The sequence below is a fragment of the Falco cherrug genome, chromosome 2 (assembly GCF_023634085.1).
Source record: "Falco cherrug isolate bFalChe1 chromosome 2, bFalChe1.pri, whole genome shotgun sequence".
In the NCBI taxonomy this organism is placed as follows: domain Eukaryota; kingdom Metazoa; phylum Chordata; class Aves; order Falconiformes; family Falconidae; genus Falco; species Falco cherrug.
Window position 1 is genome coordinate 23,248,448 of NC_073698.1, and position 25,741 is coordinate 23,274,188.

The 25,741-nt window shown below is 43.0% G+C and overlaps 1 protein-coding gene across 2 annotated transcripts in view; it reads right to left on the reverse strand.

Moving 5' to 3' along the window:
- FLT3 (fms related receptor tyrosine kinase 3) overlaps positions 1 to 25,741 on the reverse strand; it is a 47,279-nt gene that overhangs the window by 14,077 nt on the left and 7,461 nt on the right. Inside the window, exons 2-11 of one of the 2 annotated variants that reach the window (XM_055702574.1) lie at positions 18,835 to 18,959; positions 17,002 to 17,204; positions 16,138 to 16,217; positions 13,727 to 13,844; positions 11,295 to 11,431; positions 10,562 to 10,701; positions 10,327 to 10,480; positions 5,468 to 5,633; positions 1,417 to 1,523; positions 173 to 284 (exon numbers count right to left, since the gene is read on the reverse strand). In XM_055702574.1, the coding sequence (XP_055558549.1) occupies positions 173 to 284; positions 1,417 to 1,523; positions 5,468 to 5,633; positions 10,327 to 10,480; positions 10,562 to 10,701; positions 11,295 to 11,431; positions 13,727 to 13,844; positions 16,138 to 16,217; positions 17,002 to 17,204; positions 18,835 to 18,959 (1,342 nt within the window). Of the gene's footprint in view, positions 1 to 172; positions 285 to 1,416; positions 1,524 to 5,467; positions 5,634 to 10,326; positions 10,481 to 10,561; positions 10,702 to 11,294; positions 11,432 to 13,726; positions 13,845 to 16,101; positions 16,218 to 17,001; positions 17,205 to 18,834; positions 18,960 to 25,741 lie in introns of both variants that reach the window. The other variant, XM_027815667.2, reaches the window with a different exon arrangement.

Here is a 25,741-nt window from a genome sequence, read left to right on the forward strand (position 1 = left end):
AAACTTTCCATAGTTTTGGGGATCCATTTCCCTGGAGTGGGCCCCCATGTCCCCTTGTACAGATGGTCAAGGGTGTATTTTACATTTAGTTTGTTACAGGCTAGTCTTCATTTAACCAAGAATAGCTCAGCTATAGCCTTTGCAATGAATAAAAGAGGGGGAAAATTATTACTTAGATGAGTTCAGCTCTGGACAGTTCCTCCAGACCCAGGATGAAGAAGGATAACTGTCAGCAATGCAGGAGATCTGCTTGAACAACATCTGCATTGTTATTTCAGGCTTTCCTGTAACAAGACAACACAAGATGGTTTCTGACAGCACTTCAGTGACCAAAACCTTTACATTTATGTGGCAATGCTACATCTGCTGAGACCAAGGTCTGCTTCTGTGTTTTCAAAATAACCCACGCACATGTCACTGTGATAGCCGGGTGCAGCCCTCAGTCCTCCTCCTTCCTCCAGCCCCGCACCTTGGTTCTGTGGGATGGCAGTGTGGGCAAGGCAAGGGGAGCAGCCACTTCTCTGTTCAGGCACAGGCAGACCAAAACAGTGGCAGAGCTGAAATTAGAAGTCTTGACTTCTGCTTTCCTGACTTGGAGCAAGAAGTCAGCCCTAGGACTCTCCTGATGCCCCAGTTCTGGGCATCTGGCACGTACGAGATGTGCACTGAGGATCCTTGTATAAATAATACACAATAAATAATGCTCCCTGACCTAGACCAGGGGTGAGATGCTGCAGTGATGTGGCAGAACTGAGATTACTGAGAGCATCTGGCAAGTGCATGTGTAAATCATGGGCAGGGGTGTATGACACGCAGCAGCCCCAACATATATGTTATGTATGGGCCTCCTTACTAACTACATTAACTCACAAATACTATTAGGAGAAAAAAAGAAAGAAAGAAACACACCAGAGAAAGCTAACACCTACTGAGGGCAAGTGTTTCCTCTCACTGTGTATCTTGTGTGGTCTCTACAGGAGTCACATATATTCCAGCTCTACAGAGTTTGAACAGTCACTGTGTTTTACTGATTCCTATGCTTTGTGATTTTCTTAAGAAGTATTAATTTCCTGACTATATGACTGATTTCTCTTATTCTGCCCTCTGTTTATGGCAGACTAAAGGGAAGAGAAAAAAATTAATAACTTCCTCCTCCTTCCTCTGTTCTCCATCCGTGACCAACACAAGAAATACGGCCCACAAGCAGCCGGCATCCTTCTCTGACCCTGTGCCTGGATTTCAGTAGTGTAGTGCAGTGTCAAGAGAATCACATTTTTGCCTTGTGCTCCTCCATTTATAACAATAAATCTATGTAAATGAAATGCAGAATATCAAAGGAAAAGCAACATATCTCCATTTATATCAGTGGCAAAATTGCAGACTTCACCAAATCTTCACAGGGGTTTTCTCACTTACTTCTCACATACAGAGTGAATTTTTTTGTCATGACCGTATCATCATTTTCAGCATAAAATACATATATCCCAGACTGATGCTGGTGGTCACAGAATCTTGATGAAATGCTGTGTAGCAAAGGAGAGATGGTAAAAGGACAAAAGACTGATTTAAAAAAGATTTTAAGTGTAGTCATGACATATATATGTTTGAAACAATTCAACACCATCTAATGAGGAACCCAAATGATATTAGTTTTGCTTAGAGAATATAAACCACAGAATGTAACTGAATTGATGAGAGGATATTTTTTCTGTCAGTATTGATTTCATTCTGCAATTTTTCTCATAGTTCCTGGAGTGCATGTGGGCTGTCAGGCTGTGATTTTGTTACCAATCCATTGGAAGACAAGGTATATAACACATCCTGGCACAGATGTTAAGATCGGCAAAGGATAGGATTTGCTATTCTCCAAAGGATTTTGATGGGAGTGTCTATTTGATATGATAAACAGTATCAGGAAATAACAATGACAGGTAGGATCATATGAGATAAACCTCTCCAAATGGAAAGATCTGAAGGAAACTCAGAAATGAGATCATCATCATCAGTTCACTGTCAATGAGACAAAGCACCAACCGTCAAGACATTTCTGCAGGAGGAAGGCCAGCCTTCCACTAATACTTGTGGCCTTTGGTCCAAGGGATGGCAGCAGCCAAGACCCAAACCGTGCAGGAGATGGCTTGTGACAATGGAGATGGTGGGGGAGGGCTCTAACAAGTCCCTGGACAGAAGCTAACAGGAAGGATGGCAGAGACTTAGAGATTCATGCATGACTGACCTGATGAGTAATTTTTTTTGGTTTACGGGACACAGGATGAGGTAGTGAGAAGGGAATAGATCACCTTAGAGAGATGGCATCCTATTTCCGTCTCTTTGACTAGGTTATTGTTGTCAGGAGGATTGCCAGTTCTAAATGGCAGCTATTGCAGTTTATCATCATTAGAAAAGCACTTCAGAAAATCTGTTAGGTTTAGTTGCTGGCATTTTGGGGACAGATGTGCTGGCTGATTACACAAGGATAACTGGGTAGGAGGGCCCCAGCTCAGTTTTAGTGGTAAAGGCAAGCAGATATATCAGGGAGCTTGAAGCAGAGAGAAAAACAACGGCTCATACCAGCAATTTGCAAAGTAAGAGAAAGCAGTAACGAGCTTGAAATCTAGACAACTAAAATCCAGGTACTTCTCATTAAGCAAGATATATAGAAAGGAACCCAGTATCACCTTACAATTCTAAACCAGGAAAAGTCATTGAAACCTTCTGACTGATTTTGCCTTCTGACTAACACAACACCTCCATATACTTACTGACTTTCAAGTGTCTTAATCTGAAATGGTCTTTAAGACATATCCCTGAACTCAGAGAGGTTTTAAAATCAGATCCCTTTTAAGCTGCCTCAAAATGGATACTGAAGGTAGGAGGAACCACAAATCATTCGTTGCTTTTGAAATCCTAGGTCTACAGGGTTAAATCCTAATGAAATAATGAGAAAATAATTTAAAAAGAATGTCTTTGATACCTGAAAATATAAGGGGATGGGAAATAAATATTAAAAATTTTACAGGAGTTATTCTGTGTATGAAAACTCATTTGCTCTTAGGAGGGAAGTGAAAATCAGCAGTGTGCTAAAACAGAGAGACGAGAAAAGCAAATAGAAAATGGAAATTCAGAAGGAATGTCTGAAAACGCTTCAGGGCAGTGACAGGAGAGATGAATCCTTGGGACTTGATATCAAAAGCTAAAGAAGAGGACAGTTAATTATAACATTTAATACAATCTATAATCAGAAGGAACAACTTGATAAGGAAATGGCAGAAATAAAAAAAAGAGAAAAAACAGGAAATGAAAAAGGATATGAAAGGAATAAAGTAGAAGTGTTGGGAGATGGGATTACACAGAAGTCAACTAAAATACGCAAATTTAGACTCATAATACGTTAAGACGTGATTAACTTTTTTGTTTTGTTTCTGCTTTAAAAATCACATTGAAATCTGCGGTGCTACAGCTTGCAGGCAGAATCTCCTGACCTCTGTACCCCTGGCTGCTTCTGGAGGCTTCAAACTGAATGAAATATCTACCCTTACTCTTCTTCCTCAGGTGAGATGTGTCTATCCAGTGCTAGTATTCAATCAAAACTGGATAGTGGTGGAGGATGTTTGTGCAGAAGAATGTACTTGTCAGATGAAATAATTACCAAATTAATGTATTTTTGTCTCAATTATATTTTTCATAAAATAAATAGGATGATAAACATGAAGTGTAACTACCTACATTAAATATTATTTTTTTTAAAAAAAGTATTTCATCGACAGGGCAGTCAGAGGGGTGGCTCAGTTATCTCTGAAGCAGCCTCCAGGCCAAGCTCCAGGGATGCTGGGGGTGGTGATGTGGCTGTGGTCACGGCTGTGGCAGTGGCCAGCCCAGGATGTGCCCGCTGCTCCAGGGGCACAGGCTGGACTTTTCCCTGTCCAGCAGGTGGTGGTCAGCCCTCAGCAACCCCCCCTCGTGCGCTGCAAAGGCTATCTGAAGTGACTCACAAATCCCAGGCCACCAGCAGCTGCACCTTACCGATTAATGAGGGTTACCTAAGCTATTTCAAGAGTTCTCAAAATTGTTATTGTTGGCCCAGTCCCTAGCACCTTCTTATCTGGATTGAGTTTGCACCAGCTGTCAATCATCCAAGCGAAAATGACTCCTGGAGAAAGATCCGTCCCAGCTGCAAAGCAAATCAGCTCAGCATTATCAGCTGGAGGGAGGTACCTATTGGGCAAGGATGAGCAAGTGTTTGTGGCTGTCCCCTGAGACCTCCTGAGACCTCATTTCCAAAACCAGTCTTGACCACAAAGAACAGATCTGCCTAGCCCATGTCATGCATTGCAGATTAGTCACCAACACCCACCCGACACTATCAAAGTTTGCTGACAGCCCTCACTTTATCAGCAGGGACAGAGTTCCTGTGACCATTGCCAGGAGATGACAATTTACTGATCTGAACGGAGCTGTCTCTGAACCTTGTGAAGGTCTGACTCCAATATACTACCTGATGCAGATGAAAAGGCCAGTCTGTTGCAAGAGATGACTTGACAAGCTAACAGATAAAATCATGTACCAAAATACTAAAGGAAAGAAATCATAAGAAGCATAATCCAGGCTAAGACACAGTTCTATGCAGATGCTGAGAGGTTTTAAGAATATGCAAAAAAAACAGTGCAGCCACTTTAACTCCTGCCTAGGTCCTGCTTAGTTTTACGGCTAAAACTTTAAAAGAGCAGCTTGACTTTATTTTCATTGAGGTGAATAAAAGCTGTTACCTTGAAAGCCATGGGACCACTCTGAAAGAAACTCTGAAGGAAATTAGATAAAGTTATCAAGAAATTAGAAAGCCTAGGGAATGGAGAAAACATTAGCCTTAAAGAGAACTCATGCCAGAACTTCATTGTAGGAAATAACAAAAAAGGTAGATAACTAACAGGTTTATTCAAAAACATGTTTTTCAGCAGCAGAAGAATACATGACCTGGGTAATGAGCAGAACGGTATGTTTCTGTGGCACAGTCAAAGAGATCTAGCAGTGGCCTGGGAAACTATAGAGCCCTGGGCTTGATTTGAGCAGTTTGAAAGACACTGGGAACATCATCAAGAAGAGGATGACAGAAGGGGACATGTAGAACTTGTGGTCCAGTGTAAGAACTACAACAGATCTGTAACTGAGAAATAACATTAGAGAGAAAGGGAATGGCAAAGTGCATGTAAACTAAGGGGTTGCCAGATGCATAACTTACCAAAAGGTTCATTATAACATGGAAAATACAGTGATTCTACAAGTTATCTACATTAATTGCTGTTGAAAGCCAAAATAATGTTTGAGTGCCTTTTGTCAACACACCTTTATCACGTGGCCCATCCACATTTTAAAAACACAAAGAGAGTACAAAACATGGACAGTAAGCAGTTCAAATGAGATACAAAGAAGAAACATTATTATATCAAATTATTGCAAAAAATTCAAGTACCTGCGTCCATCCATGCTGTAACTTTGTTTACATGGAAATGTTTTTTGGGAAAACAGCCACATGCATCTAACTGGTGGATAAGCTGTAAAGTTAACTTCGAAGCAAAACTCTTCCTCACCAATTTCAAAATCTTCTTTAGAGTCGGTTATATTTATAAAACCCTTTTCTAAAAAAAAAAAATAAAATTAAAAATTATATTATGTTACAAAGGCTGTACTGCTTACTGAAGGAATTTTGATGCCTGTATGTTTTTTGTTTTGGTTATTGCAAGCAAAAAAAAAGCACCATGTCACATCACAGAAGGCATCCTTTTAATCAAAATAAGATAACACTTCAAAATAGTATTGAAATGGTGTCATTGTGTTCAGCTGTAGAAGAATTATCTGAGCCTGCTGAAGATGCATATTTGGTCAGACCAGAGCCCTTCCAAAATAGTCTGACATTTCTCCCCAAGCTGTCCTACAGAACCACAAGGCCAACAATGTCATTATTTATTTGGTTTGTTTTAGGTGTGTGTTCCAGGCATTACAGCTGCATCTCCTGGCTTTCCTCTAACAGGGAACAAAACCAGGTGGCAACACCAGCACAGATATTGGTAGCAGTTTTTTCTCCTTCCCTGACATGAGCTGAAGATTTTGCAAATGAGACTTGAAGCTGCTTCTTTATTTCTCCATCTAAATTAGACATATTTGATGCAAGACAACAGCAACATGAAAAAATGTTTTGAAGATCTGTGTGAAACATGAGCTGCTGGTACTTGCTCTGCTAGGGTAGGATTAATTTCACCTACTGGAGCTGTCTGAAGTTCAGTGACCCACCTAAGCTACTTGCTTAGACCTCTGATAAACTCAGTGGAATGAGACAGGCATGTCCAGATGTAACCCATCCTATAACAGAAGATAACAAAGATGTACTGAACTGCCTATGGACATATCTGTTTTTTGACACTGACTACTGAAGGAACCAAAGTCATTGCTGGGGCTAAATGTCTCATGATGAGAAATGAATCCCACCCAAAGAAACCGAACAGCGGACACATGTGGGAAGAGGCTGTTCTAAAGGCATCAGTGGGGCTAGAATAAGCTCTGCAAAAATCACAGAATCATATACAGTGGAAGACATCTCTGGAGATGTCTAGTCCAGCTCCTGCTCAGAGCAGGCCTAACTAGATGAGGTTGCTCAGAGCCATGTCCAGCTGAGTTTGGGTATCTCCGAGGATGTAGACTCTGCAAAATCTGGGAAACTTGTGCCAGTGTTTAACCAGCCACATGGTGACAAAACTGCACTGCAGAAGTATTGCTGGGCTGGGTTTCTCCTTTTGAGTGTTTTTCTTATGGTTGTAACCCTACATTCTCCTTGGCATGTGTTATCTCTGTCTAGCTTACAGGTTTAAAAAAATACTATCTGGAAACTCCCACATAAACCACAAAAATGTCAGTATTTTAAAACAAGAAGCGATTCCTTTCATGACTGTTCTCCTACTTTTTAATATTAAAGGCTTATTGGTTTCATAAATTGGATCTTCATCTTCTTTGAATGATCTTTCGACCTTATCCTTCTGGGCAGCATGTCATCTCTGGATGTACTGTTACCAACACCACCAGCCAAGAGGAAAGGCTTTTTCCAGAGTGCACGCAAGGACCTTGGAGCAGGGTATGTCGTTTCTCTGGAAAACAACTCAGAGAAAGTAGTTTCTTTTTTGAAGGAGAAGGAAAATAGCACATTATTGCTTGGCTTATAATTTTTTGGCAGGTTTAAGTGTATTTCTGCCAGAGAAACAATGAAGATGATTATTGAGTAATGACAGAGAGATGAGATGAAATTCTTGAGGCTCATATCAAAGCTTTCAAGTCTCTGTATTTATCCCATTTGTTTATTTGTTGTTTTAAACCTAAGGTGTTGCAAAATAGCTTGCATATTCCTGAATCAAGGTTGCATAGCGCTAAAAATTCTTTATTCAGCACTGGGGGAAATTGAGCGTAAGAACTGCAGAAACAAAGAGCCTTGCAGCTGCCGTTGTTGGCATGATCTCTGTTATGTTTTAAAGTGGCCTAAGCACCTCACCAGACCTGACCAGATACACAAGATGGGATACATTGGTGAAGTATCAATTAGCAAAGAGCAAACCAGAGCTGTCTGGCTGCAAGGCATTATTAGAAATTCGTAGACTATTCATCGATGTAGTCATGCTAGCCAGGCTCCCCAGGCAACGTGGTATGTGCCAACCAGATCAGTCTTCTCTTGGTTAAATTACGTCACAACCATTCCCAGTGTGTAGCCACAGATGCTGACTCATGCACAGTGACAGTTTAAAGGCAGGATGCTGATCATTTCAGAAACTGCTACTCTGTGACACGGACCACTGAGTGAACTGTATATCTGTATCACTGCCGAAATGGAACCTGGCATGCTATCACAAATTCACACCAACAATGGCTGTCATGAATACATTAGGCTAAAGGCTGGGGTGGATCAGAAATACAGGATGTTCCTCTATAAACTTGGAGAGAGAAGCATGGCTGTTAGCTAGGTATGGCAACATCCCCCCACTTTAATCCATCATGTAGGTAAATGAATAGATTTTTTTTCATCAGAAGAACCAATGAGCTCTCAGAAGTTTTGGTGGCATAAGGGGTATTAAAGAAGTGTGCAGACAATCATTGTAGCCTGGCACAACCCAGTCAAAAAATACCCCACTCAGAAATACATCTTTCCAGAGACAGTGACTCAAGTATCCCGTTACTGTGACACATACTCACACCTGATAATTTATGGATCCAAGAAGCCACTATTTCTGAACTGGGCACCAGTACTGAGAAAGAAGCAGATCTTGCTTTACCTCTACACTACCCCTCACCCCTACCTTTCTATTTGCTAAGGTATGTGTAGAAAAAATGCCCAGGTGCTGCACTCAGTTATTGTAACTGATGAGAGAACTTCCTGCTCAGTGGTAGGCAAGAGCTGAGAAGAGGATATTGCACTGGGAAAGTAATTTCTGAAGAGATGGGTAAGTGTTCTCTCTTCCTACTATTCCTACAGCCTGGGTGTTTTAAACGCTGAGAGCAACTACGTCTAAGGTCAAATGTGTGGTGAGTGCTTCAGAAAGCCTTGTTCTCAGGGCTACAGACTCCATCTCCAGGTACACCAGGCAGAAAACTACACCCGGTGCCTAATCCAGCAGCATGGTCCTAACTACGGCTTTCCTTTTTATGCCTTATTTCCAGAGTTATGCCTATTCATATATTATTTCCATCTGAGAAACAAGGTTTTCAGTTGAGGCTGTTCTGGACTAACTTCCAATACCATTGGCTTCTAAATCAACATGCTGCTTAAGCAGAATGAGGTTTCCTTTGGTATGCTTTTGATTTTTAAAAAATTCAGGCCTTGCGTAGCTGGGTGTTAGGAGGATGGTTCCCTTCAGCACCTGGAAAGCAGGAGACACCCAGAACAACCAAGAATGCTGGAGCAGCTGTCGCTCTAGTTCCAGTTTTTCCTTCAGATCCATCACAGCTGCAGCAGCACTACTGCATGGCACTTTGCCAGCTGTGTCAACACTTGCTATTCTTTGTCTCTCTGGGGCTTACATTCTCCGTTAATGTAAAACTTTTTATTTCTTTTCTGCTACCAGTTCCACAGGTTTTGGAGCTAAAATTCTTCCCTAGATTTACTTTTCCATAAAAAAATTTGGTGAACCCAACTGGCCACATGTCAGTCATTCCCTCGCCGTAAGAGAAGAAACGGTCATTTCTCATTTGTTCTGGGTTTTGGGTGGGAGAGGTGACTACCAAGAACCTTCCAACTATTTGACTCCTTCCTGTTAGACCCAGATCAGGCCTGGTACAGATTTTGTATCTGGTTTTTTTCTGTATAAGAGCACTAAAAGGTACCATAAAAAACAGTGGAGCAGATGCCACGAGAACCTCTGCCTTACCTCCCCACATCCAAAGGAGCACCAAAGGTGGGGTGGAGGTGCCGTAGGTAAGTGGAAGGAAGATGCAGTGGGAGCAAGTGGTGAGGAGGAGACTGGGGCCATGGCTACAGCTTTTCAAAACCTATACTGGGGTCACAGCAGGACATTTCTCCCTCACATTAGCTGAAACCGGTCACTGGTCATTCCAGACTTTGGCCAAACTAATACATGGAGCATTAACAGCTGAACACGTGGGTAGGCTGTGCAGTTTATGCTCTTGGCTGGCTCCAGAAACAGTGTTCTACCTCCAGCTGTTTGTATGCACTCTGCAGCTGCCTGCGCCCGAGTTGGTGGCACAGAGAAGGGCTACTCAACTACACTACCCCCCCTGCCAGGAAGGCCCTCTGGGGACCTGAGAGCTTTGTGTCCCCACAAAAAGCTGCTATGACAAAAAGTCACACTGGCTGAGAGTCTCTTACAAGAACATGAGATGAATCCCAGCTTGTGTTTCTAGAGATACCATTGAAACAATCATGTAGACAAAATCTCTGAACAGTATAATGTCATTTCAATTCTAAAAGCACTGCCTTTTAATGGGACTTATTTGAAAAGCAATATAAAGAAAAGGTTAATTATCTTCAGATACCAGAATGACTCAGTTCAGATTAGTCTCTTGGCTCTCCTGGACTGCCAGTAAGTACAAACAGACTTTTTCCTTAGGAAAGGAATAATAAACATATGCTGCACAGAATCATGGAATCATAGAATCATTTAGGTTGGAAAAGACCCTTAAGGTCATCGGGTCCAGCCATTAATCTAACACTGACAAGTCCACCACTAAACCATGTCCCTAAGTGCCAAATCTACAGGTCTGCAAGCAAAGAGCTGCCACGTGGAAAACAAAGTAAAACAACTGAGGGACAACATTAACACCAGGGGTTAGAATTACCTAAAACTGTAACCAAAGCAGTTTGATTCGGATGAACGGTAGAGGAACAGGTATAATGTCCACTATCACTTCTTCCTGCTGCTGAAGCAAACACATACTGGATCCGAATTGCCGAGAGATCTGTTTGATATTCTAATCCTTCAAACTGGCGATCCTAGTTTTCAACAGAGATTCCCATTTAATCAGTTGATAGTGCCCAACATTACATATTTTAAAATACACCGCGTCTTCTCACCTGCTCAACTTCTTTTTTTTCAAAAGCTAATTTTATTCTGAATTTATAATTATGGTGAACAGCTCTGCATCTGATCAGCAATGGTTCCCCAACTTTAAGAAGTAATTCAGGTAAAGGCGCTGCTTGTCTTTCATTTAAATCTACAAAATCAAAACATAGTCACTGAAACAACTGTCACTTTGCCCGGAAAAATGTTTGGTTAGATCTACATTTTTTCTGCTAACGCTGTATAGACATCCATTAATACGATAATTAGAATTTGGGACGATTACTCACTAATCATGAAGTTTGTAAATTTATTTGATCTAGATGTCTCAAACCAAATTTTGTCATAATTTACAGGGTATCTATAGGGCACAGAGCTTAGCTCAGGTAGGTTTATTTAAAAAAACAAAGAAACCGGAATTTATATATTAATTTATAATTATTCATGTTTATATATTTGAGAACACTTGGAAAGAGTGTTTCCATGCAACACGGTCCTAAAAGCATGAAGACAAAGTTGATGAATGCTTAGCAAACATAGAAGGGTAAGACATTTTTTCCAGAGACAACAAGTAGCTATTAGAATTAAGTTTTAAACATGTGACAGAGCAATCGTGTTCACTGTTAGATTTGTTCCAGTGATTGAAAACAAGCAGCTTAGCCCAGAAAGCGTACTCAGATGAGAAGTGCAACTAACTTCAGTGGCAGGACCCAGCTTGCGTATAAGTAAACCTTAGAGGGAAGTTACCTATTGTAAAGAGGCTGGTGCATTCTCTGCCCAGGTCATTAGCAGCGCAGCACCATATATAAGTTTGAAATAATTCATGTTGTACCTTCTGTATGCCATCTATTTCCCCAGTTTCTTCATGCATTTTATCAGGGCAACTGCAATTACAAGCACAATTATTCATTGACTTATTTGGTTAACCACAAGCAAATAAATCTGACAAATATCCAAGCCATGAGAATATGCTAACAATAGTGGGAAAACTTGATCTTACATAGCTGAATAAAAAGGAACTAGGAAAGGTGAAGATAAGAAAATAAAAATGTCACAGCCTAGGCAGAAATATGAGCTTAAATGACCTGAATATGCTCAAACTGGCTCATAGATAGGTAATGCTGTGACTAAAATCTGAAAAAGGGTGAAATCATAGAGGCTGAGCTTTCACACCACGTCTCAGAATTCCTGGTGGTGGGAGCGGCTGCAAATCCAGTGGCTGTTATGAGACCCAGGTCTGAAACTGCCGTGCTGCAGAGAAAGGCATTATTCCTGCTGTTAATAGAATCAACTTTATATATAAGTAGAATGGAAAAAAAAAAGTTTAGCTCAGAAAATTATGATCCCTTATAGTATTTTCCCAGCTCTAATGCTTCAGGTGAGGTCCCTGGTGACTGGAAAAAAGGAAACATTGCACTCATTTTTAAAAAGGGTAGAAAGACGGCTCCTGGGAAGTACTGATGTGTCAGCTTCACCTCGGTACCTGGGAAGATCATGGAACAGCTCCTCCTAGAAGCTACGCTAAGGCATATGGAGGACAGCGAGGAGATCTGCAGCATGGCTTCACCAAGGGTAAGTCCTGCCTGACCAAGCTAGTGGCCTTCTATAATGGAGTGACTACATCAGTGGACAAGGGAAGAGCTACAGATGTCATCTATCTGGGCTTCTGTGAGGCCTTTAACACAGTCTCCCCCAACATCCTTCGCTCTAAATGGGAGAGACGTGGATTTGATGGGTGGACCGTTCAGTGGATGAGAAATTGGTTGGATGGTTGCATCCAGAGGGTTGTGGTCAACAGCTCAATGTCCAGATGGAGTCTGGTGACAAGTGGTGTCCCTCAAGGGTCTGTACTGGGACCAGTACTGTTTAAGATCTTCATCAATGACATAGACAGTGGGATTGTGTGCACCTTCAGCAAGTCTGCAGATGATGCCAAGCTGAGTGGTGCCGTTGACATGCCTGAGGGCTGGGATGCCATCCAGAGGGACCTGGACAAGCTTGAGAAGTGGGCCCATGTGAACATCATGAGGTTCAACAAAGACAAGTGCAAGGTCCTTGTACCTGGGTCCAGGCAGCCCCCAGTATCAATACAAGCTGGGGGATGAAGGGATTGAGAGCAGCCCTGCGGAGGACTTGGGGGTGCTGGTGGATGAAAAGCTGGACGTGAGCTGACAATGTGTGCTCGCAGCCCAGGAGGCCAACCAAATCCTGGGCTGTATCAAAAGCAGCCTGGCCAGCAGGTTGAGGGAGGTGATTCTGCCCCTCCACTCTGGTGAGACCCCACCTGGAGCGCTGTGTTCAGCTCTGGGGTCCTCAGCACAGGAAAGACATGGACCTGTTGGAGCAGGTCCAGAGCATGGCTACAAAAATGGAGGACTGGAGCACCTCTCCTATGAAGACAGGCTGAGAGAGTTGGGGTCATTCAGCCTGGAGAAGAGAAGGCTCTAGGATCACCTTAGAGCAGCCTTCCAGCACGTACAGGGGGGTTATAAGAAAGATGGGGACAAACTTTTTAGCAGGGCCTGTTGTAATAGGACAAGGGGTGATGGTTTTAAAATAAAAGAGGGTAGATTCAGACTAGATATAAGGAAGAAAATTTTTACAATGAGGGCGGTGAAACATTGGAACAGGTTGCTCAAAGCCGTGGTAGATGCCCCATCCCTGGAAACATACAAGGCCAGGTTGGACAGGGCTCTGAGAAACCTGATCTAGCTGAAAATGTCCCTGCTCATTGCAGGGCAGGGTGGACTAGATGACCTTTAAAGGTCCTTCTAACCCAAACCATTCTATGATTCTATGATTCATATTTCCAAAAAATGTGAAAAACTAGAAGGAGACAAGATACATTTGATTTGCTCTTGTGACATCAAAATACTAGAATCTGGAATAACTTTTTTCAAGCTAAGAGTTGAAAATTTCCAAAAAAGCACAACAGCCAAAATTTCTAGGAAAAATGTGTTGCAGCATCTAAAAGTGGATCATGCAGACACAGGTTTTCAACCAGCATGTGGGTGTGCAACCCAGCAGAGCCCGTCTCCAAAAATTGTGACCCAAAAGCTCTTCGGTTATCTCCCCAGCTTACTAGGCACAGCAAGCAGTACAAAGCCTCCCCCTTCCTCCTCAGAAGGTAGTAAACCTTCAGTCTCGAAATTCAACATGCATATAAACATACACCATACCTCCTTTCAGGTGTTTTGCAAAATATCCACTCCACAGAGGGCTGCGGGTAGCTCTCAGATAGGCATTCAATAGCATTTGATTTTTCCCTTTTCCTGAAACAGGGTTTGCCTGGTTTCTCTGTTAAAAATCATGCAAATGTTTAAGAATGCTGAAATAATTTTGAAACAGCGTTTTGCTCATTTCATAATACATGAAGTTACGGAGCTGTAATTTGTTTCAGGAGGTTTCAGCACTGAGGGAATAGAAAATTACTCTGCCCTAGAGATATTGTGGGTTGGTCTCATGAGTTTTTCAGCCTTAATTGCTAAATGTACAGCTTCCCTGTATCAAAAGCCTGCCTCCATACACCAGAGGATAAGCTTGAAACTGATTTTGAAGGGTGTTAATTTGCTGTGGTTGCTATTCATTTCACTGGGCAGGAGCACAGATACCTTTCGAAATCACATCCCAAGCCCATGGCCTTTGGTGAAGTATCTGTTGGGACGACAGCTATACAAAATGGGATAGCTGCATGTTACTCAGCCAGATCGGATACAGATCGGATGGAAAAACAACGGGTGGTAATGACTTCTGATAACCAGCAGACTTTATCCTGTATCTGTAACCCAAGGGGAAAAAGGTTCCTAGGCAGCTCCCAGCCCACTGAACCCATCAGGCGCAGACTTGAACTAAGCACAAAAATTTAATGTATTAAGACTGCTAAAGATCTCACTCAAAATGAAAAGCACTGAGTCTGGTTTTAGGTCATCTTACAATGAAATTACAGCTTCCACACAGAACAGTGAAATTTTCTTTAGAGTCATACTTCCATTGCCTGCAAGGTGACAGGCTAAGGTGAAACTAATACTTTTGGATTTCTAATTTCTTTCTTCATTTATCTCGTATAAGCTGGGCCTAGAAGTGTTTTTTTTTTCACCTACAGAGATTCACATCTTAGTCGAAGGATTCACATCTAGCCTGGCAGATTTTATGAGAGATGTAATTATTATATTAGATTTACAGAAGCAAAGAGAATGCAATCCAAGCACTTGATATGGAAAAGATCTTTATCAAGACTGTTCTGAACTACTTGTGCTTGCACATGTACTAACATTTTTTACCTCTAAAGCCTAATTGATATATAGAGAAGATAATTTTAATTAAAGATTTAATAGCCTGTCCCCTCAATGAAGCTGTTATAATTTTAATTGAGATATGCAATAGGCCTTCAAATAAAACAAGGAGAGACTGGAGGTGACACTTCTGACACCTGAGAAAGAAAAAAAGTAAAAAAGAAGAAATGCTTTAAAAACAAAGAGGGAACAAAAATTGTTGATTAGTCACAGTTTATTAAAAACAAGAAGAACAGTGATGCTTGTTAAACCTGTCTTTAGAAGGGTTTGCCAGTCTTTTAGGTGCTTGGGTTGATGTTTTGCCTTCCTTTCTTTGAAATTTATTTTTCATTTTTTAATTTTATCTTTAAATTTGGCCCTTTTCAGACAAAATAATATAGTATTTCTCTTCTGTTAAAAAAAGTCATGTCAATGTAGGTCTTTTTTTTTAAAAGACATTCTTGGACATCCCTACTTAGAAACAGAAGGTTGAACTTCATTGCAGCAGTTGCCTTTGCAGCAGAGATGTCCCTTGGGTGATCCTTGAGAAAATTCAATCAAATCTGCTTCTACTGTGAGCCTTTCAGAAAGCTGCATCTTGCGGGTGCTCTGTCATGAGCATTTAACAGCAGTTAAAATCTCAGCTTCTCTGGCACCCTTGTACTGAGCAGCTGCAGTACTGATGGATTTTACCCTGAAACCCAACAGACAGGTAAAGGCTGGCACAGAGAAGAGGGACCTTCTCTTTCCCCTTCCCTCAGTAGTGTCTCTTGCTGCTCAAGAACTGCAAAAGGAAAAGCTGTGCAGAGAGCCAGGGGCAGGCATGGGCAGAGACGTGGCTGTGGGTCAGTGTGACTTTGGAGTGCCAGAGACCGGAATATAAAAGGGACATCCTGATCTGCTCCAGAGAACAGCCCAGCTGGCAACACCAAGAATAAATGGGTTAAGATGCAAGGAAACAAATCTAGCCCACAAAAAAGCCACAAAAGCCACCCTCAGTTTGTCCCTTTTGGCACAGAGGGGAACCTCTCACAGTGCAGAAGAGAGCTGTCATGCATTTACATCTTTATTTGTTCATTTTCATAGTTTATTGACTAGCAAAAGCTAACTGTCAGGCAGTCTGTGGTTTTGACTTCAGCCTCTGAGGACAGCTCCAAGTCCTATTCAAATATAGGAACACGCTTGAAATGCAGGATGCGAGAGCTTCAATACTTTTGGTGAATTTGAGCCTCTCCCCCCGACCCTATTGATGGAGTGACCCCTTCCATCGGAGATATACTTACTTCTGATGAGAACAGGCACAACTACTGTATAATTACCAGTTTTACTTATGACCGAGAGGGTGTAATTTCCAGCTTGTGCTTCTTTTATTTGGGAAAAAGCCAAAGACGTAACATATCTATAAAACAGAAAGCAAAGCTGTATTTGTTATCTAGAAGGTAATATGCAGCACACACAATAAAACGTTAGCTCTTTAGCTCTTGCAAAACCCCTTCAGAGATACTAGTATCCATTATTTACACAGCACCCTTCAGCCTAAAGTGTTTTCATCATGTATCTTCCTAAACAAGCAGCACACAGGAACTTAACAACCACAGGTACCACACACTTAATGCTGAGGGTTGGGAAGGATGGACTTCTTGAGCCTAAGAGAGCTGGGGAGGTCCACAGCGAAGTGCTTTACCTACATCCCCATCCTGCATGTTTTGCAGGGGGAGGCAATAATCCAGGCTCAGGCTGCAGCCCAGGTTTGGCTGTGAGAATTGGGATGCTGTTGCTGCTGTTGTTTTAGATCTGCAGTGTAACCCTGCCAAGTCATATAATTCTTCATGCCTTAGTTTCTTTGACTATAAAATCACAATTTTGCCTCACATGAGCACTACAAAGCTTGAATTGATGTGTCAGAAAGTCCCCGGAGACCCTTATGTATGATGCTATAAAATTTAAAAGAACAAGCTTATTTCAAACTATTATTGGCTTTAAGATTCATATGTATACATGTGTCTAAACGACAATCAGCAATGTGCTGCCAGGTAACAACATTTAAGAAAGGTTTGAAGATTTAAAAAGATAATGCACAACATGAAATCAAACAGAAGCACTGTTACAGAAAATATTCCATTTGCACCCTAAAATAAATGATCTCTTACAGGATATTTGATCCAGTACATCACTTGACTTACCGATTCTCTGAGTCCAAGGAAAGTTTACAGGCTTTGCTCTCTTTAAAGAACCAAAAACAGGAAATGATCTTTGAAATGTTCATTATTACTCTTAATTCAATATCTTCAAACACGTTGACTTCCACATTTTTGGTTGGTTCATAGATGTTCCCTGTTCCTTGAGAATTTAAGTAACACCCAAGGTCTTCCAGATTGTTAGAAATCTGCAATGCAGGAGGACAGATTGTTATAAATTTATTAGCAATTAGTTTTACTTGCTTTTTTTGCACTCAAATATTTTAAAGGATGCTTTTCTGGAAAAGCGTTCACAACTTAATAATGCATCACAATGACCAAATATGAATTCAAATTATACTGAAATAACACCTTCATCTTACCTTCATTTTGTTTGGTTTAGGTTTTTTTTTTTTTTCATTTCAACTTTTGGACTGATTCATAAATAAGTTGAATTCTACTGCACGAGGAAACACTATAGGGTTACTGTTGAATTAGTCAATTCTGTTCTCTAGACAGACATCACAGAACAATTTTAGCCAGAAACATGATAATGTCCTGTAATGATATAGACTATTTTTTACTCTCATTTTTGTTTTCTTTCAAGTAGAACCATAGGAAGACAGAATTATAATACTACTTTTCTGTTTGCAACCTCAACATAAAGGCAGGGTCAGAATTTTTTCTCCTTTTTTAGCATCCTACTGCTTGTCACAGCATCATCTGGCTAGACTGCTCCTCAACTTTTTGGGGGCTTTACTAGGTAAGGAACATTTGGGCTGGGCACCTTCACACCTTTCATTTCTTTACCACTGCAAACGGCTAAAAGAGCACCAGAAACAGAAAGAGAATATTCCACAGTCATTCTGAAAGCCACTGACAGATTTAGTGCGTCTCTAAGTTTAGCTGCAGCAAAAAGATGGCAAGCAAATAGCTGCATCTGAAGAGTAGTCCTAAATGTCTCACTTGCTTTGATGGGTGAAATTTACCTGGCGTAAGTTTATGAAGGGATGGAGTTCATCGCATCCTTTGCCCTGCACTGTGCTTGACCAGTTTGTTCTTCTTATTCCTTGCTCCTTCTTTTTTCCTTCACTTGATCTGAGAAGTATCTACAGATGACAGCCATACTCTGCCTTGTCAGATACAAGGACAGCACAGCTTTGGCTGGTATACCTTCATGTCTTATCTGAATTATTGATTTATTTGTCCAGGAATTAAAAAGATTTCATAAGACTATCTTGAAACAAGAACCCTCAGGAAATATTTTAATCGCAGGTCTCAGCTGCTTTATAACCTAGTTGTACACCACCTCTTCTTGGCCATCTGCCATTCTGAGTCAGAAGAGAAGGAACAAAAATTCATATTTGATTCCTTATCCAGCTTTGGTGTCTCAGTCAAGACTTGGACCCAGCAGGGATTTTGGGCTTTGGTGGTGGGAACAGAGAGTGGTACAGCTTCCCCATGGGTTCCAGCAGTCGTGGCACACACACACCATGGCAGGCCACCAGTTCACACCATGGCCTTGGCAATCCGTCTTAAGGGCATGTAGTTTTTTAAAATGATACACTTCAAGCAATATTCAGGCATGCTGATGTGAGACAGCATCAGGGAAGCAATTGAAGTTCATTTTTAGAGAAAACTGGTACTTATTTGTTTACAGTTTCAAAGTATGATTTGTGATATGTATTTCTCTCTAATTTTCTGTATTCGGCCTAATCTTGGTTATTCTGACTGTGACATCCCCACAGCCTAAAGGTTGAGGGTGTTGTAAACTTCTGGGAAGGCATTTCTGGAATGGATAGGAATATTTTATAAGCAACTTGTTCTTTGTTAAATTACCTTAGAAGATACCAATGTCTCTGGTGTTCCTGAACCTTCATCCTTCTGGCTGATAAACACACACATAATCTCAGATCTATTTTGCTTCATTGCAGAAGTGAAAGTAACTGCTGTCATAACAAGAACTGTAACACAGAAATAGAAAACAGATGTAATCATGTCTAGATCTCTGCTCAGGAATAATAATTTTAGTAAAAATAAAATACAGCAACTCTGTAGAAAGATTACATCTTTTTAAAAAAGGCAAAAGGAATATGCAGATTTATCATGTGCATTTGCAAACTGCATTTGTGTATTGAAGCTGAGTGGAAGCACTATTTGGAAAACCTTTCAAAAGCACAGATACATCACACTTTAGAAGTATGCCACATAAAATTGCAGAAAATGTCTAAAGACAAAAGCACTTACGTGTTATGAAGGCTTCTTTAGAAACCACATTATAAAACACAGGCTCCCTCTTGCAGATCACTTCTGCATCAGTGTGTCTGAAAAAGCCCTGCAGCACCAAACCCTGCAGCCACAGGTGCTTGCCTGTGGTGAGCCAGATGATGACCATGCACCATCCCTTCCATAGGCACGAAGGTGGTGTCCAAGTCAGAAACACTCCGCCAGAACCTCTCGCTCCTGCTCACAGCAATGGCAAAATAAAGTCCTCCAGCTTGCCTTTAAAGACCACGCTCAGCACACCCAAGGACTCAAGATCTAGTCTTCCCTTTCCCTTCTCTCCAGGACAGGCTGTATTTGACCTGACAAATTGGACACTCTCCCGAGCCATCCTGGAGTGGGTTTGTGCCCCCCAGCAGCTTGCAAGTGAGGTCCAGGTTAGATACTTCTTCCCTTGAGCTGCCATTCACAGGCTTGTGCTCTTTCCCCTCTAGGAAGCAAACAAAGCAGTGGTTGCCACTATTTTGAGGAAAGCAGGTGTGGAAAGTGGAGGTCTAGGAAGAATAAGCCCATGGCTTTCTCCTGCCTTCTCCTTTCTCCATACTGCCCTGGTTGTCATGCCCCAGGAGCCTATACAGCCAGAGTAGGTCACTTGCCAGGTCCCAGTCCTGGCAAGAGTAGCAAATGTCATTTCTCCTTATGCATAAGGAGAAGTGTGGGAAAGCTTCTGGTACCTCAAAGGCATCATCTCTCTGGAATGCTTCATATGAGCTTTTCTGTAGGGAGTGCAGCTTGAAAAGTCACCTTTCAGCCTTAAAGCAGCCATACAGTAACCATGTTCCCATCACTGCACATAAACAAGATACACAGAAATAAGACTGCAAAACTGGCAGGGTGAAATGTACCCGATTTCCATTAAGTCCCTAAAGCCAGCCCTCAACAGAACAAATAAGCACTGAATCATAAAGTAACATCTCTCTCCTGGTGACCTGGGAAATTTTTGCCCTCAAGTCTTGGTTTTTTGCTTTGCTTTATTTTTTTGCTTCTCCCCCCCACCCCCTTTCAGCTCCTGAGATGGTTGAACATAAAGAAAAGTGCAGAGCTGAAAGGAGGATAAAGGCAAATATATCAGGAAGTGCTTGAAAGATGAATGTAATGAGACTTTCTGCAGGTGATGGAAGGAGCAAAACTGGAAGAAGGAAGAAAGAAGTAAAAGTAGCTGCCGTCTCCTCTTTGACATTTGTGCCTTCTGCAGCTGCCTGAGCTCTAAGCTGGCAACACTTTGACAACCTCTTCTTAGCCCTCTAGGCAAACGTGGGTTAAGACTGAGTCATTCGGACACTGAACATACACTTCATTTTGGGTGCCACCTTTCCACAGTATACACAGGCAATGGCCTGCTTTTGCAGACCTCTGAGGCAGATCTTGTCCATCTGCCTGTCATCCCTAAGAAAGGTGCACAGGACTTCTTTGTGGAGACACGTACCTCCCTCTGATAGCTATAAAGATAATGTTGGCACTTCTTGAGATGATGAGTGCCAGAGGGTAACTGAAAGGCAGGTATGCATTAGGTATCTATACCAAGCATGGCGAATTCATCCCCATTGATGCAACCCAGCTTTCCAGCCCTCCCACTAGCCTTTCACCAAGTCCTTCTCTGCTTACCTGTCTCCACTTCTGTTCATTGGCCACTTTACCTTTCACCCTTTTCAAACCAGAGACCATCTGACTGTCTCACAGCCAGGGGCTTAGGCATAGGAACCCACCTATATCCACTGATCTGCAAGACATAACAGCTGAAACCACTTGAAAATATGACCTCAAAAGTTCAACTCATTGACCTGTTGAGCATCCCCTTGCTTCAGCTTTCTGATCTGCAAATAATTTTAGCTTCTGATTGTACAAGCCCAGCCAATTTATCCCTGGCATTACTCTGCTTTGCTCACATTGCCCTGTTAGGAGGATGCCTAACACCGCAGTAGGCAAGAGAAAGGTTTAATTAAACACCAACAGGGAAAAGATTTCTGGCTAAAAGTTAGGCAGAAGCAGTCAGATGTAGCGACCAGACTGTGAGCAAGACATGCAAACAAGGTGTCTGATGAACTGGAACTGCATCTGTAAGGGACGGTATGTGGGAGCATATGCTGGAAGAGGGAGTAGTAAGCACCCTGACACCCTCATGTGTAAGAGAAAACGGGACTCCTTGTCCTGTTAACTGCTAGAGCTTGTCACTTCTGTCCCCTACGTTTATTCCTGTGAAATCCAGAAAGTTTTTTTTTTGGGTAAGAAAGGATATTTTGAACCTGAGGTGATTCCAGCTGCTTTACAGTGAGAAGAAATGAGTGATGTGATAGCCAGGAGTATTTACACGACATGGAATGGCTTAAACTAGCGTAGGTCTTAGAGAAATACATTACATTGAAAAAATAGAAAATGAAAGCATGAATGAGCCTTTCAGAAGAAGCAGAATCAAGGAAAAACATTGGGAAAATGGTAATGCTCTGATTCACTGCCTTGATCTTTCAGCTTCTAGCTGGCCTCTCCAGGGACTGCTATTGTGGTCTGCATGTCAGTCATCCTCCCAAAAGCCCAAAATAAGCACTGGGTAAGGAATATCAAATATGTAGCATGTGTAATCATACCGTGTACTGACAAACTGTGGTGAAGCTGGAATGGAAATAAATTGCTGCCTCTGAACAATGTTTGTTTATGCCTGCTTTCCATCTTCATTATCTTTTTATAGGCTATAAAAAAATAAATGCAGTAGGAGAAATCCTGTTCTCACTGCAGTCAGACAAACCTCTAGCTGCCATAAATGGAGCCAGGATTTCATCATGATGTGTAGGCACATACAGGGGGAAATGCCTGTACAAGTCAAGAAGTGGGCTTACATGTTACAGTGCTGAGAAGAAAGGATTGAATCTACTGGGGAGGTATCAAACCAAGAAGCTATCACATGGTTCTCCTAATGAAACTGCTTAGGAAATTTAATTTTCAAATGGGGCATGACTAAAGTAGCCTTTGGAAAACTGGGAAAGCCACTCCAAAATATGCTGAAAGTCTGAGTTCATCAATAGCTGAGGAACTGGAACACTGCGAAGGATGAAGAGAAAACCTTTCTCTTCATACCAAGGGATGCATCTTGTGTTTGTGTTCTGCTCAGGATGACTAGTATTTTACACAGCGGTTAGGCCTTTCCTAGACATGGAACAATCTTCCACTCTGCTTTACAGCTCAGGATACTTACATAAAGCCAACTGTGTTTTGCTTCTTAATTTGTCTTCTGAACTCTTTTCTGGGTGACACTCTCTGGATCAACTTTCCAAAATTTTCTTCCTGATCAGAGAAGGTAGGTGTTCTCTGACCCAAAGCCCAGTGCTTACTTTGGGCTTTTGGGAGGATGACTGACATGCAGACCACAATAGCAGTCCCTGGAGAGGCCAGCTAGAAGCTGAAAGATCAAGGCAGTGAATCAGAGCATTACCATTTTCCCAATGTTTTTCCTTGATTCTGCTTCTTCTGAAAGGCTCATTCATGCTTTCATTTTCTTTTTTTCAATGTAATGTATTTCTCTAAGACCTACACAAGATCAGAAAAGGAAGAGCCTTTTCTCCAGGAAAGCTATAATTCTTCCACAGTCATGTGCTGCCAGGAACAAATTTGTAATAGTGGTGACATGGATAAGCCTAATATGTATGCATTAACTCTTAAAAAATCCACACCTTTGCCTGTGGCTGCCTTTTTCTCAAATCACCCTTGAAGTGGTGGATCCTGAAGTGAGAATTTTACTCAATATAAATATGGCAAAAATCAGAAGGAGACAGGATAGGTAGAAAGAACCTTTTACCCATATCTTATTTCTCTCCCATCAAACTTAACTTTCCTCCTTCCCCATCTTTTACCACATCTTCCTGCCTCAGTATCTTCACCCTTTCAGCTTAAATAACTCCTAGCTTCCAAAAAAATGCGACCTGTGAGTTCCCTCTCTCATGATGATGGGGCCAGAGATACTGCTTCATGTTGCAGAGTAATAAACACGTTAGAACAAGGTTTACCAAGCAAGGTGGGTGACAAGATGCCTCTGTTGCAGCTCATGCTAATTGTGACCAGTTGTAAGGGGTATGTCTAGGTCAGGACCAGTCATTTATCTGGTCTTACCAGTTAATTACAACCAACATTAATTGATTTAATTATTCACAGTGACGTTCAAGCATGATTGAGATTTGAGGCAGAAAAAAAAAGCCTGTAGAGTGTGGTGGCTCTTCAGGAGGGTTTAGTGGAAGGGCACAAAGAAACTCTAGGCTTGAATCGCTAAGCAGGAAAGTGGCGAGAAGAAGGGAGTAGGGGAGGCCTCGCAATTTCGGAAAGTGCTTAATTAGGCTCTACGTGCCAAGTCAAAAAGTAATGATGAGAAGTGACATTGATATTATGCTGCATGAAGGAATGTTACTGTCACCTGCCAGTCTTGTTTGCCATTGCCTGCAACCCTCCACCTGGAGGATTTTTCCACCTGGATCTGCACATGTACACCCCCCCCCCTCCGCCCTTTTACCCCCTGGGGCCGTCCAGGCAATGCCGTTACATCCTGGTTCTTCCCGGCGCTCTTCCGCCCGAGAGAGGCGTCTCCGAGCACCGGGACCGAGAGCTGCCAACGCCAACGCTACAGCGGGGAGGGCCCCGGGGGAGGGCAGGCAGCGGCCGCCAGGGGGCGTCGCCGCCCCGCGCAGCCCAGCACAGCCCGCGCAGCCCAGGGCAGCCCGCACAGCCCGGCACAGCCCCGCACAGCCCGGCACAGCCCCGCACAGCCCCGCACAGCCCCGCGCATCCCGCACAGCCCCGCACAGCCCGGCACAGCTCCGCACAGCCCCGCACAGCTCCGCACAGCCCCGCACAGCCCGGCACAGCTCCGCACAGCCCCGCACAGCCCCGCGCATCCCGCACAGCCCCGCACAGCCCGGCACAGCTCCGCACAGCCCGGCACAGCCCCGCACAGCCCCGCACAGCCCCGCGCATCCTGCACAGCCCCGCGCATCTCGCACAGCCCCGCACAGCCCCGCACAGCCCCGCACAGCCCCGTGCATCCCGCACAGCCCCGCGCAGACCGGCACAGCTCCGCACAGCCCCGCGTATCCTGCACAGCCCCGCGCAGCCCGGCACAGCTCCGCACAGCCCCGCACAGCCCCGTGCATCCCGCACAGCTCCGCACAGCCCCGTGCATCCCGCACAGCCCCGTACAGCTCCGCGCAGCTCCGCGCAGCCCTGCACAGCCCTGCACAGCCCCGCACAGCCCCGCACAGCCCCGCGCATCCCCGCACAGCCCCGCACAGCCCCGCGCATCCCTCACAGCCCCGCGCATCTCGCACAGCTCCGCACAGCCCCGCACAGCCCGCGCAGCCCCGCACAGCCTGCACAGCCCCGCACAGTGCCGCGCAGCCCCACGCATCCCGCACAGCCCCGCACAGCCTCGCGCAGCCCGGCACAGCCCGCACAGCCCCACGCATCCCGCACAGCCCGGCACAGCCCGCGCAGCCCCCCCAGCTCCCCCGGCTCAGTGCTCCGCGGGGGCTGGCCACGCCGCCCTCCCGAAGCCCGGGGGTATTTTCCCAGCTGGTAACGGGCTCGGCCAGTTGTGGCTCCTGTTTCCTTGTGAAGGAGCTGCCCTGCAGGTTTTTATTCTTAGGAAATGAAATGTGAAACAAAAAATTACTTGTAAATTCTTTCATACATTAAGGAAATCATTGATGAAGATATCTGATTTTTTTTTTCCCTCTCTTTTCTTCCACAGGGTCTCCAGCAAATATTTCCTGATCTTCTATGTAAAGACAGAAAGCTTAAAAATACCGACCCTTTCTAGGGTAGCCGGTAGCATGCTGTCCTTGCATGGCTCAGACAGGATTCTGACTCAGTACTATAATTTTGAAAATATGACAAAAAAAAAAAAAGTATTTTTTGCACAAGAACAACTCATGCATATACATTAAAAACTTCCAACTCAGCGGAATATCTTCAAGTAGGTGGTGCCCCTATTCATTATAGAGGTCTCAATAGTGTTTCTTCTAATGAAATACTAAACCAGAACTTGTCACTGTGAATAACCATTTCTAATTCAGCCAGTGAAAGTGCCAGAAAAGGGTTCTGCTGATTGATAACTTACTCACTCAATGTCAGCTTCTGTAGTAGAACTACACTGCCTCTGTCTAAGAAATTTGCTTACCTAGTCCTTCCAAATCTAATCTATGCCTGAATCTACAAGATCTCCTTTTAAAGTATGAAAAAGAAAGAAGTTCGTTCAATCTGCCTCGGGAATGTCATTGCCAAGACCCACCTACTCCAACATAGTTTGCCACATGCAGCAGAGAAGACTGTCTGCAAATTAATTTTCTGTATTTTTGATTTTCTCATCTTTTCCTCAGCTCTCCATTTTCAGGTCCCAGATGAAAACAGCTGCAAGAAATTTACTGTTCCACATTTTCTTTTTATAAACCTAATGACTTGGCCACCATTTCCAAGAATTTGTCCTCTC